Below are 14,711 nucleotides of genomic sequence, written 5' to 3' on the forward strand. Positions count from 1 at the left end.
AACATCTAATGTTTGTGTAGTATTATTTTCAGCAGACTGTGTTCTTCTATTGTTGTGACTTAGATGACGTTCAGAGCACATTTTATGCCCAATTCATGCAAAACTCCACGTAATCCCAAGGGGTTCACATACTTTTTCTTGCAACTGTAGGTGAAAGGTCTGGGGGATGAAATATATCAAGAGTGACTTCAGGAACTTAACATGTCCAGTCTGGAGGAAAGAAGGGAAAAGGGAGACATGATTGAACCCTTTAAACACATCAAGGGTGTGAATAAGGTTCAGCAGGGCAGTATTTTAAACATGAAACCAAAATCAAGAACACGGGACATGACCTTAAACTAACTGGAGGAAAGTTCAAAACTAATCTCAGAATGTACTATTTTACTGAAAGAGTAGTTGATTCTTGGAATAAACTTCCAGCAGAGGTAGTGAGCCAGTCAACAATAAATAGCTTCACAAGCTTGAGACAAGCATAGATCTATACCCAGACAAAAAAAGTTAACCAAAAAAAACAACCCCCCCAAAAAAAAACCAATAACCCCAAAAAACCCACACAAAAAATAGAAAAAAACACAGGCGCGTGCACACACAAAACAAAACAAAAAATCCAACCCCCCCCCCAAACAAAACACAAAAAAAAAGAAGATGGGTACACTCTATGGACCACTCAGTCTTTTTCTGTTGTCACTTTTCTATGTTTCTAGATTTTCAAACAAATACGTTAATATAAAAATGAATGGCCTTTTCCAAACAAAAACACATTATTTGTTCAGCAAAATTTTTTCATTCTGCTCCTTCAAATCTTCTCCTAACTCTGGTAGAAAATAAGCGTTTTTTAAAGGGTAACTCCACTTACGCAGGGAAAAAAATAGCAAAAAAAAAAAGTCATTGTTATTGAATGTTATTAAAAATGAACTTTCCTTTTCAATCTACAGCGCTGCGATTTTCTGTAAAATGCAATATTAATAAAAACACAGTGTACAGAATGCCCCAAACAACATTTCCTGCTTGTGTGATTGGCTCACTGATTTTCCAAGCTGTCTTCACTAAGATACAAGTCAGATTTCAGGCATCCCCTGCAACAAAAATGTCATTTTTGGTGATATGATAAACAAGTATGCAGAGCTGAAAGTAGATAAAAATAAACTATGAATAGTGATAAATACAAATGCCAAATAGCATATGTGTCCACAAAAGATGATATTGTGCCTGTTAGTCCACAACGGACAGTGTTGCAACCGTCAACGGACCGGGTGGTGCATAATAACACTTATAGTTCTGTGATAAATAATCTCAGGCGTGAAGTTTGTGGTACAATAATGCACTTACCAGAAGTACATACAATCTGAGCATTGTATGTATATATAATACGTAGTGGCAGGTCTGGTCATTGGTTGTAGCGACATCAGGTGCTGTGGCAGACTCACAGGGATGGTGTGATTCACACTTGGGGGTCACCTCAAATCCACCAGTAGGTCCAACGCCGTCCAGACTCCTGATGATGCTCTGAAGGGTGCTCCACCTTGAAAGGCTCGCAAAATAACGAGCCAGGGGGCAAAGTGGCACCAATAGTGTAATATTGCTTTATTATAAGTGAAGGATCCAAAATAAATTGTAATGCACTCACATGAAAAAACATAGTATGGCCATCAGGCCTTCCTCAAAGACTCATGTAGGTAGTAGGGCGTCAAGTTGGAGGATTCCACTTACATGTTTCGTGCAACCAGCACGTTTTCAAAGGGGTGAATCCATTCCAAAAGACGCCATTTAAATGTATTCAGCCGTGCGTGCGCAGAAGCAGCCACGCGCCGCTCAATAGAACTGTGCATGCGCAAATGACGTCATACGCCGCAGATACAATAGCCAGCGCGCACGCAGGAGCGCGTCACCGGCCACATCATCTCCGCAGACACCACTCCCCCACTGGCAAGTGCGCACGCGCGGGCGACCTGGAACAAACAATTACTCAACCGATAGGAACAAACGTTGATAAATTTAGGATAATTATCTTTAAATAAGTCCACAGTAATGGTTAAGTTACCCCACCCATACAGACAGCAGATGCCTGTAGAATGGAGCATAATGTGCTCAAAGACAAATATGTCTCTAATATGGATAAACCAGACTCCATTTTATTGGAGTCTTTTACATAGGCAAATCCCAATGATTTATATAAACATTCTATATCCTATATGGTAGAGAAAATTGCTCTCTGAACATCCGATTTGGGCCTAAATGGTGAGCATCCTTGAAGCATACAATATATCCAACATTTGCAAATATAAAAATATTAAAAACATAAAATTAAAACATATCAATGAGTTAGCATGAAGAAAGTCCGTCCAAATATAAAATAATCCAAAACACATTGAGATTTACGATGAGGGGACCGAATAAACACCCCCAAAGTGGTCACATTAATAAATGCCACATTGTAATCTTAAAATTATTAGAAATACATGATTATAAATATATCATAAAATAGTAATACCAATCCATAAAATGATTAAGATGCTATTGTCTATAAAACAATTAATATCTAAATCCACATTGAGACCATTAGGGGACAAAGATTTTAGCTCCACTATCCATCTGGTAGTGTTTTTTTGTTTCCCAAAGCGAGTTGACCCTGCAGGGTCGATGTAAGGAGGTGAGGGGCCATTGCAGCTAATTTTGGATACACACAGTGTGGACACTTGACAGCATGAAGATTGCGTGAAGATTGCGTATGAGATACACTACATATATATATATGGACATGTTTACACTGAGTGTCGTTTTTTAGAGTATTTTTGTGTTATATAGTTTGTTTGGTCACTTGGTCACTTTGAATATTCCCTTATAGGGAATACACAGATTGCACTTTATTGAGCAATATTTATCACTTGGTCACTTTTATTTCTTGGTGCAATACACGTGTTACACTTTATTTGCAATTTTGCACATTTATATGATATTTATTGATTTGAATATTTATTTATATTCATGTATTTGTCACGTGGTCACTTTTGATGTTTCCTGGTGGAATACACGTATTACACTTTATTTGCACTGTTGCACATGTTTATGATATATATTGATTTGAATATTTAGTTATTTACATGTATGTTTGTTTAGTATTTAGCACTGCACTATTTATTTATTTATTGATTTGACTCACATTGGTAGGAGGGCAAGTGTCAGCAGCTACAGGGAGAGGGCCCTATTCTGAGCGCAGGAAGTTGTTCTTTAATTTATAGAGTGTTATTATGCATCACCCGGTCCGTTGACAGTTGCAACACTGTCAGTTGTGGACTAACAGGCACAATATCATCTTTAGTGGACACTTATATGCTATTTGGCATTTGTATTTATCACTATTCATAGTTTATTTTTATCTACTTTCAGCGTTGCATACTTGTTTATCATTTGTCACTGAGGTGCTGAGGATTGCCTTTTTATGCTAGCAGCTCCCCATTGTTCCTATTTAATTTTATCATTCATATTGGGTTGCGTTCGTTTATTCATTTATGTTATTTTTGGTGATATGCTCCCAATAGGAAATCACGTCTAAAGGGATGCAGACCCTGCAATTTCCTCATTAGAGCCCTGCAGGTGCATAAGCTGACTGATGATTATGACACCCGCTCCCATTAGGTTCATTTTCCACATGGACAGAGACAAACAAATGGCTCTTTCTCCAGGATACCAAGGTAGGACTCTGCAAGAAAGTGTGTTAATGTCCTTGCAATATATATAGATCAGATCACCCGGAGGGGAATGGTTTTTTTTCTCAACAAAAGTGGAGTTACTCTTTAAACCACTAAGGATTAGGAAATCAAACAATACAGAAATTTTCGAACAAAATTCTGCTAGTATATGGCCAACTTCAGACTTTTGGCTCAGGACACTCATCTCTTTGTATTGCTTGCATGCAGACAATGAAAGCTGCACTAGACTCCTATCGCCTTTTCTGTTCTTTAGCTCACTGGTCTTTAACGACTTGCCCTCCAGAGGATTTACCCCCCCCCCCTTTCCTGACCAGGCCATTTCTTGCATTAGGGCACTGTGTTACTTTAACTGACAATTGCGTGGTCATGCAACGCTGCACCCAAATGAAATTTACGTCATTTTTTTTCCCACAAATTGAGCTCTCTTTTTGTGGTATTTGTTCACCTTTGCGGTTTTAATTTTTGGGCTTTAAAAAAAAATCGACAATTGTGAGAAAAAAAACAATATTTTTGACTTTTTTGCTATTAAACATGTCCAGTAAACATTTTTAAAAATCAGATTTCATCATAAATTTACATCAAAGTGTATTCTGCTCCATGTCTTTGCTAAGAAAAAATCCCACTACGTGTAAATTAATTGGTTTACATGAAAGTTATAGCGATTACAAATGGCTGTATATATACTGGAATTTTTTTTACTAGTAATGGCAGCAATCGGCTACTTATAGTGTGACTGCGGTGGGCATTCTGACACTGGAGGGAACTTACTTGGTGTCACTGACATCCTCAGTGACACCAATACAGTGATCAGTGCTAAAAAGAAGCACTGACACTGTACTAATGGCACTAGGCAGGAAGGGGTTAACATGAGGGGCAATCAAAGGGTTAACTGTGTGCTGTTTCACTATAAGCTGTGTCCATGTGCTGTAAGCACTTTAAGCACACTGCTTTGCATGGCTGTGCTCTGCACAGCCATACAAAGTAGTGTGCACGAGCTGACAGGGAGAACTGTTTTGTTTACAAACAGATCTCCTCCCTGTCGAAGATGCTCATCAATCATTGGGCGCCGGCAAGTAATCACCGCTCGGGACCCAGTAATTGACAGACGCAGCAGCGAATGGCGGTGCAGGTAGGGCCCTCGCACATGCCCCCTACCCGGAAATGCGAAATCCCATATAGATACATGATTTTACGCACCCGTGCTGCCCTGTAGCAGTATTTCTGCTATAGGGTGGTCAGGAAGCGGTTAAACTAAGCTGGGGGGGGGGCAGTGTGGCACTTTGTTTGCCTTTATTTGGCCCTTGGGGCACAATTTCTCCCACTAATACAAGGCACTATCCCCCACTGACACCAACGCTGGGGCACTATTCCCCCCCCCACTGACACCAACACTGAGGCACTGTTCCCCCCCCCCCACTGACACCAACACTGGGGCACTATTCCCCCCCCACTGACACCAACACTGGGGCACTATTCCCCCCCCCACTGACACCAACACTGGGTCACTATTCCCCCCCCCCACTGACACCAACACTGGGTCACTATTCCCCCCCCCCCACTGACACCAACACTGGGTCACTATTCCCCCCCCCCCACTGACACCAACACTGGGTCACTATTCCCCCCCCCACTGACACCAACACTGGGTCACTATTCCCCCCCCCCCACTGACACCAACACTGGGGCACTATTCCCTCCCCCCACTGACACCAACACTGGGGCACTATTCCCTCCCCCCACTGACACCAACACTGGGGCACTATTCCCTCCCCCCACTGACACCAACACTGGGGCACTATTCCCTCCCCCCACTGACACCAACACTGGGGCACTATTCCCTCCCCCCACTGACACCAACACTGGGGCACTATTCCCTCCCCCCACTGACACCAACACTGGGGCACTATTCCCTCCCCCCACTGACACCAACACTGGGGCACTATTCCCTCCCCCGACTGACACCAACACTGGGGCACTATTCCCTCCCCCGACTGACACCAACACTGGGGCACTATTCCCTCCCCCCACTGACACCAACACTGGGGCACTATTCCCTCCCCCCACTGACACCAACACTGGGGCACTATTCCCTCCCCCCACTGACACCAACACTGGGGCACTATTCCCTCCCCCCACTGACACCAACACTGGGGCACGATTCCCTCCCCTTACTGACACCAACACTGGGGCACTATTCCCGCCCCCACTGACACCAACACTGGGGCACTATTCCCCCCCCACTGACACCAACACTGGGGCACTATTCCCTCCCCCCACTGACACCAACACTGGGGCACTATTCCCTCCCCCCACTGACACCAACACTGGGGCACTATTCCCTCCCCCCACTGACACCAACACTGGGGCACTATTCCCTCCCCCCACTGACACCAACACTGGGGCACTATTCCCTCCCCCCACTGACACCAACACTGGGGCACTATTCCCTCCCCCCACTGACACCAACACTGGGGCACTATTCCCTCCCCCCACTGACACCAACACTGGGGCACTACTCCCTCCCCCGACTGACACCAACACTGGGGCACTACTCCCTCCCCCGACTGACACCAACACTGGGGCACTATTCCCTCCCCCCACTGACACCAACACTGGGGCACTATTCCCTCCCCCCACTGACACCAACACTGGGGCACTATTCCCTCCCCCCACTGACACCAACACTGGGGCACTATTCCCTCCCCCCACTGACACCAACACTGGGGCACTATTCCCTCCCCCCACTGACACCAACACTGGGGCACGATTCCCTCCCCTTACTGACACCAACACTGGGGCACTATTCCCGCCCCCACTGACACCAACACTGGGGCACTATTCCCCCCCCACTGACACCAACACTGGGGCACTATTCCCTCCCCCCACTGACACCAACACTGGGGCCCTACCCCCCCCCCCCCCACACACTGACACCAATACTGGGGTACTATTCCTCCCACTAATGCCAATGATTGGGCATTATTACACCCATTGACACCAGTGCATTTTCTACTCCCACTGGCCATAGTCTGGCTCCTTCAAATCTGAAGGACAGTAAACCGGCTCATTGTTTAAAAGTTTGGAAAACGCTGCTTTAGCTCATTTTCTCCTCGCATATTATAGCATTAATAGCAGGGTGGCTACTTGATTACTTTAAAGACCATCAGGCCAAAACCATTTTATTTTGCTTTCAGAGGGTAAGGCTTAGAACATCTGGGTTGGGGTAATAGTAGAAAAAAAGCACAAATGTCATCCTAAAAGACCAAAACCCACACCACAAGTGTATATAAAAAGTCTTTTTATTAGGGTCTGGAAACCATTCAGAGGACAGAATATAAAATATAAACCCTAAACCATAAAATAATCTAAAACACATATCCAGGAATCCCCATACTGCAACTCTCAATTACATACATAATGCTGGTAATATACTATATATATCGAGTGTAATATTCCGTGAGAGATGGACAGTATATAGACGGTCCACACCAATATTACTTGTAGGAAAGGCCCTGGGGGGTTGGTTCACGTCTGACCATTAGCACTGTTATAGGTAATATTTGACAGTCCATTTGGGATTTGAAAATCAGAATATTGCTGTAAAATGATATCAGTTGTAATATGTTGGCACCATGTACCTCTTAGTCTGCTCAGTTAAAACCCAACCTGCTTCTTGCTATTAATGCAAGTGAACTGACCAGCAACCTGGTTCGAAGGCAGGCTGATCCTGACATCTTATCACCATAGGCCTGAACCTCAAGGGCCAGCTTACATAGCTATATACAAAACCAACCTAAAAAAATAGAACAAAACAACATATCGACAAAAACTTACAAAGATTCCTCCCCAATATCCAATGAAGCTCCAGGCTAGGTTTGATGTAAATGAACTCAGTGTACAAAGCACGATAGTTTCTACTGCAAACTGAACACAACCCAAAGGGATTTGGACTGCCTAAGAAAGAAAATGTAAAAAAGAGTTTACATTATTTAAATTTGTTAAAAGTTATATTGTAATCTTTTCAATTTTGATCAATTTATTGTAAATGATCACATTTGGCTCATTAGATACAGGCTGTGCTTTCTGCTTAGTAGTGCTGCACAGTGATTGTGGTTCCCTATAAACACTTATGTAGTACACAGTGACAACTAATGCAATTCCAGCACAAATGTGTTATACCTGTACACTATATTGCCAAAAGTATTGGGCCAGCCCTCCAAATCATTGGATGCAGGTGTTCCAATCACCTCCATGGCCACAGGTGTATAAAATCAAGCCCCTAGGCATGCAGACTGCTTCTACAAACTTTTGTGAAAGAATAGGTCGCTCTCAGGAGCTCAGTGACTCCAAGCGTGGTCCTGTGATAGGTTGCCACCTATGCAATAAGTCCATCCGTGACATTTCCTGGCTACTAAATATTTCATGGTCAACTGCTAGTGGTATTATAACAAAGTGGAAGCAACTGGGAACAACAGCAACTCAGCCACCAAGTGGTATGCCATGTAAAAAAACAGAGAGGTCAGCGCCTGTTGAAGTGCACAGTGCGCAGAAGTCACCAACTGCAGAGTCAATAGCTAAAGACCTCCAAACTTGGCGTGGCCTTCAGATTAGCACAACAACAGTGCATAGAGAGCTTCATGGAATGGGTTTCCATAGCCGAGCAGCTGCATCCAAGCCTTACATCACCAAATGCAATGCAAAGCGTTGGATGCTGTGGTGTAAAGCACGCTGTCACTGGACTCTAGAGTAGTGGAGATGTATTCTCTGGAGTTACCAATCATGCTTCTCTGGCAATTCGATGAACGTGTTTGGCTTTGGTGGTTGCCAGGAGAACGGTACTTGCCTGACTGCATTGTGCCAAGTGTAAGGTTCGGTGGAGGGGGGATTATGGTGTGGGGTTGTTTTTCAGGGGTTGGGCTTGGCCCCTTAGTTCCAGTGAAGGGAACTCTTAAGGCGTCAGCATACCAAGACATTTTGGACAATTTCATGCTCCCAACTTTGTGGGAAGAGTTTGGGGATGGCCCCTTCCTGTTCCAACCTGACTGCACACCAGTGCACAAAGCAAGGTCCATAAAAACATGGATGAGCGAGTTTGGGGTGGAAGAACTTGACTGGCCTGCACAGAGTCCTGACCTCAACCCAATTGAACACCTTTGGGATGAATTAGAGCTGAGACCAGGGCCAGTCCTTTCTCAGTTGACATCAGTACCTGATCTCACAAATGCGCTTCTGGAAGAATGGTCAAACATTCCCATAGACACCTTTCCAAAACCTTGCGGACAGCCTTCTCAAATTTGAACTGGAAACCTCAGTGGAGTGACAGCCCTGTCCAGGATTTAAAGGTATATGAGCATAAGACTTTTTATTTTAGAGGTCAGTAAGGTAAGGTGAGAGCTCATCCAGATGAGTTGAAGCTGTTATAGCTGCAAAGGGCGGGTCAACTCAATATTGAACCCTACAGACTAAGACTGTTAAAGTTCATGTGCGTGTAAAGGTAGATGTCCCAATACTTTTGGAAATATAGTGTATGCCAAGCCAACAATATTTTCTGTAACTTTTGGGAAAGGATTAGAACCCTCAGGCTTTTACTGATAACTGAGGCTCCGTTAGGGAAATTTTCCTCACCTAGGGCCTGTTCACACCAGACAGTGCTCTTTATGATTTATGAGTTTATTGAAAACTACAAGCCAACCGCCGCTAAGACTGCCAGGACTTGTAGGCGCTCATTCACAGAACACTGTGAATGAGTGACGCGGCCGTGTGGGGGCAGAGTCCCGCACGACTACGCTGTTTTCAAATTTGACAGATAATACAGAGAACTCCCCTTATTATCTGTCAGAGGAAGGGGGGTGGCAGGCGTGGCTGCAGTTATGGGAACATGTTATATGTTCCACCCTAAAAACGGGTGGAATATGTTCCCAAAGGTGAACTTCTCCTTTTAAAGTGAAAGTGATCTGTCTTCGTGTAAGTGCATTTTTATTCATTAATAAATATTTTGAGTTGCGGAGAGCACTATGGTTTCCTTTTGTATCTCTCTGAGGCAGGTTTATGCTGATGTTTGACTCTTGATTAGATCTGGAAACCTCGGTGGAGTGACAGCCCTGTCCTGGCTTTAAAGGGATATGAGCATAAGACTTTATTTTGAGGTCAGTAAGAGAAGGTGAGAGCGCACCCATAAGTGCGGTTTTGCACCTGAACAAAAAAATGGAAGTTTTTTCCTTGCAGAAGTTCTTCATTATTTGTGCGCGGTTTTAATGGATTTATATTTATGGACATTTCTGTTTTTTATACAAATTTATATTTGTTTACCACACATACTGTATAATCACACATTCACCCGCTTTATGGCTCGTGTGGTAATGATTATAACCGGAAGGTGATGAATATCTATGTAATTTGTGGCACAATTCAGCACAGAGTTTATTATATTAGCACAGTCGGCTTTTTTTTTTTTATTATATCAGTTTAGGTGCTTATTCATTTTATGTTTGCAGCTTATTTATAGATTGTGTGCAAGATCTTTTTTTCAATTTTGCTAGAAAAAATACTATTTGGTCATTTACTTTCACAGCTCATTATGTCAATATAAGTATTTCCGGATGCAGAATACAAGACCCATCCTAAGTGACCAAAGAGGAAAATATAAAGCGTGCAGTATGTCACATGAGCACCAACTGGTGTCACAGAAATAGGTATGCATCCCATTACATAAATTGTGAGTCTAAATAGGACTTTGAAGGCCAACAGGCCCAAATTCAGTGCTCTCCGTAATTAGCTCTAACAGACTTAGGCTCCATGTACATTGCAGCTGATAAACTCACATTTAAGATCTTTTCTGGGGTTTTTTCAGCAGCCCCGAACTCTCCCTAATGTTTTCCTATGTGTCCATGTACACTATGTCGTTTACAGACAGTTGAGTTTACAGTCGTTTTTTTTAAAGCACCAAACTTGCGTTCAAGAGTAGCTTTTATCAGCGTTTCAAATGCCAAACGCGTGTAAACGCGGCTAACTGCTTTTATAAGTATTTGCGATTGGAGAATTTTTCTAACTCTTCCATTTCCAGATGCTGTCCAGAGTCTTTTTTCATCATGCAAAATGCATGCAAAGTGTTAAATATTGTGACACTTATTATTTAAGTGTCTTTCTTAGGCGTTTGAGCTAGTGTTCTAGCCAGGCTGATTTAAAACAGTGTGACTTTTATTTAATTCACACTTGGCAACAACATGAAATGAATACAAAAGATAAAATAAAATACAGAGTAAAATATAATAAAAGTTATAGATTATGGAAAAGAAATAAGCTTTGAAAAAATATCTAGTCTCTTGCCTGTTCTATGAAAAGTGTTTCAGTCTTGGCAGGGAAGACAACAGGTGTATCAAGGCTTTGTAGGCCTTAAGAAAACGAAAATGTCAGTATGTGTCAGCTGCAGAATATATAGATGTGTGTGTGTGTCCCGCTCTATGTCTAAGGCACATCTTATATATGTTTTAACAGACCAACAAAGAGCCAACCCATTAAACAGTTATTTCCTAATTCAGTGTGAGCTAAATATGTAATAGCCTTTTTTGTAAATCTTCTATACTTGTAACTCTTAGTGTGATGTTATCTTCAAACCTCTTAATCGACAGAAATACATGATACTGTTACAATGGACTGTTATGTGAGCTACACATACATGAGCTTCACATAACTTACTCTTTCAACATAAAGACAATAATCACCAACTATACTTCTCACACACTATTGTTAACTAATTAATTAACTATATAAAATAATTATCTAACTATCTATATTATGGATTAGACATGTTTTTTTCTTTATAAAAAACATATTCTTTCTTTGTTCTTACTGCATACCATTATCTTATTGCATTCCGATAGCTAACACTTGTTTTTCAAAGCCATTCACACACGTAAAGTTAAAATTACACTAGCTCAATGACTTTCCAAAGTTTCTTAGGGGAGACAGAGATATGAAAAAATACAGACGTCTGTTATAGCTGAATTAATTATTCTACACAAAGCATTTTCCCGGTACTCAAATGGACCTGGTACACCATACTTTGAGGTTTCGCAGGAAAGAAAATATTTTAGATACTGTTGCAATAATTTCTGCACAGAAATGAGCTGGAACACATCCAAACACCGCAAAAAAAAAAACAGGTAATCTCAACAAATACTGCTCTTGCTGCTTCTGCTCTCTCTATTTCTCTTAAAATGTCTGAAATAGTTATTTTCTTTACTATTTTCAGTGCATTTTGGGCATTTGAAAAGGTCTCCTGAGGTTATCTTTAAAAAACCGCAAACGCTCATAAAAGCTGTATGCAAACGTGGCTAAACAGACATTTTTTAACCTGCATTTTCCAGCAGTCAGTTTCCATCGTTCAGAAGTGTTTTCCAAACGTCCCGTATACATGGAGCCTTTGTCGGGCACGCCCCCTCCTCTGCTCTGCAGTACAAGTGTGAGGACACTTGTTTTAAAGGGTGTGGCTGTTACTTGGCTCTGTCAGGACAGAGCACTGCAGGGGCAGAGCAGGAAGCAGAATTTTCACTGGGAGTAGAAGGTTTTCAAAAATATATCACAAATTATAACATGCAGGAGAAAACAGAACCAAAAACAAAAAAAAAAAACAGTGAGACTACAACTGAGCTCTAATGATAACATGTTACATATCCTATCCAATACAGTAAACATTCAAAATGTACAAATGCAAAAATAGAAGAAGCAATGCTGAGCTAAACAAAATATGTACATCAACAGAACACAATTCTGTGCAAGAAAAACAACTCGTAAAGATGAAAGTGAAGACAAAAAAAATATTGTAAACAATACTAACAATAGTGTCACAAAAATAATAAAACAAAACCATTTACCATACATTCAGTGTTGTATATGGCTCTTTTTTAAGTATAGTGAACATTATTTTTGTGACACTGTTGCACTGTTAGTATTGTATACATATCTTTTTTTTTTTTTTTGTATATTGATTTGTCTTCACTTTTATCTCTATGAATAGTTTTTATTGCACAGAACTGCTTTACGCTGATATACATATTTTGATTAGCGCAGCACTGTTTTTTTTCTATGCTCTATTACCATTTAGAGTATATCTAGTGTTGTGCTAGCAGCTGTTGGACCATAAGCACGACTACACTCCCCTTTTTTTTTCTTTTTTTTTTTTTTTGGTAAATATAAAAATCATATCCAAAAGTCCCCTTTCCCTAAAGACCAGAATATACAACAAGGATTACTAAATTTCAATACATTTAAAAAATGCTATCTAAAATCAGAAACAGAGAAAAATAACATAAAAAATATAAAAATAAACTACCTATAATGCATAAATAGCAACATCTCCTAGATTGTAAGCTCGAAAGAGCAGGGCCCTTGATCCCCTTTGTAATGTACAGCGCCTAGCGAACTATTGGCGCTTTATAAATACTGTATAATAATAATAATAATATACAGAAAATGCACAGCATATGATAGATGCATAACATGGCAAAAACAAAAAAAGCAATGCAATGATATGAATGCATAGAGAAGGTAAAATATAAATTGCCAAAGTAGTCATAATTAAAAAAATATTTATTAGCTTTTATACTTTTAAGGTCAATACTTTCTGAATAGCTGCCCTGAAACAATTATAGAGCAACTACTGCTGCCAACATAAAAAATAAAAACATATGTCATGCAGTCTGGCAAAACCATGCAACATTGAAGGGGTGCTTACAATGGTCAGATTTTTCTCATTTATTTATTTATTTTTTCAGATTAAAAAAAAAAAAAAAACACTGTTGCTTCATCTGCTTAAAAGGTTAACTGGGGTTGGGCGTCCATCTTAAAATGTCTTCAAGGTGACAACTCTGTGACATGATTTTACTTTAGAATGAATAGTGCTGTCACCCTAATAGTGATAAATAATAGATCTTTGGTTACAATTAGACTCAGACATTAGGCTGTGTTAATGCTATTGCCTGGCTGCATCATATGGTTTTTTATATATTATTTTTGTCCATTGGTAGTAGCATGTTTACTAGCCACAAGCGAATTACTCTGGGAGGTCGAGAAGGATAGTAATTTATTGAAGTGTTATCTCTTTTTCGTAAGGTAAATACTTTTAACTTCTGATCTTGAATAGCTTGATCTGAAATACTACACCTGTTAGTTTTCTGCAAAGTATCTGGAAATGAGGGCCCATTCACACCTAGACAGTTCAGATGTGTTAACATGTGTAGCATTAGGGCAGGCTATTCATTTGCATGTATTAAACCAAGAAAAAGATGCACCACCATTTTTTTTTTTTTTTTACAATGCAGCATATGCCAATGCACAATAGTGTGTTGTGGTGTTCTGTAATGCTGATGCGATGTCTTACGCTGACCATAGATGGATCAAAATTCAGCCGGTCCAGCAGGGACTAGACAATTTTTGATCCTTCTATGATCGTTCCTGCTCAACAGAGGTCAATCTAATAATCGATTCTTGTCAAATAGGATGTTCGAAATGTTTCATTCAAGCACCCGCTGCAGCACTGATCAGTTTATTCTGGCAGTGTAGAAGTCTCATTTATCAGAATAAAATAGCAGAGCAGTGAGGATTCCTCCATCTATCACTTCCATCTATCCACTTGTGTGGATGGGGGAATACATTCTTTTTTGATCAGCCTGACCCATCTATGGGCTAATGTGTGTAATTGCAATGCACAAGCATGTAGAGGCACCATAAAGTTGTTGAACCATAAACCATACACTCAGTTTAACTAGAAGAAAATCACAACAAGCAAAACTTTACCCCTAGGACTTTTGGTTGTCCTTTTAGGAACACTTGGTAAAATGGAGGGGTCGCAGATTGTGTATCAGCATTAATCTGTGTGGTCGCTGTGACAGGTCCATTGGCTGTATTCTGTGGGAATGCCATTCTTGCAGATAACTAAAAAAAATAAAAAGAAACATTGTACATTTTATAATGGTTTGGGGTCGATTTTTTTTTTTTTTATCC

General features: G+C 40.9%; 1 protein-coding gene across 1 annotated transcript in view; it reads right to left on the bottom strand.

Moving 5' to 3' along the window:
- LOC149457455 (membrane-spanning 4-domains subfamily A member 8-like) overlaps positions 1 to 14,630 on the bottom strand; it is a 38,153-nt gene extending 23,523 nt beyond the window's left edge. Inside the window, exons 1-2 of the mRNA XM_089683644.1 lie at positions 14,505 to 14,630; positions 7,545 to 7,664 (exon numbers count right to left, since the gene is read on the bottom strand). Coding sequence (XP_089539770.1) covers positions 7,545 to 7,664; positions 14,505 to 14,630 — 246 coding nt within the window. The remainder of the gene's footprint in view (positions 1 to 7,544; positions 7,665 to 14,504) is intronic.
- Positions 14,631 to 14,711: the final 81 nt, after the last annotated feature.

Source organism: Staurois parvus, unplaced genomic scaffold, assembly GCF_062004578.1.
Source record: "Staurois parvus isolate SC_StPar_1 unplaced genomic scaffold, SC_StPar_1.0 ptg000320l, whole genome shotgun sequence".
Classification (NCBI taxonomy): Eukaryota; Metazoa; Chordata; class Amphibia; order Anura; family Ranidae; genus Staurois; species Staurois parvus.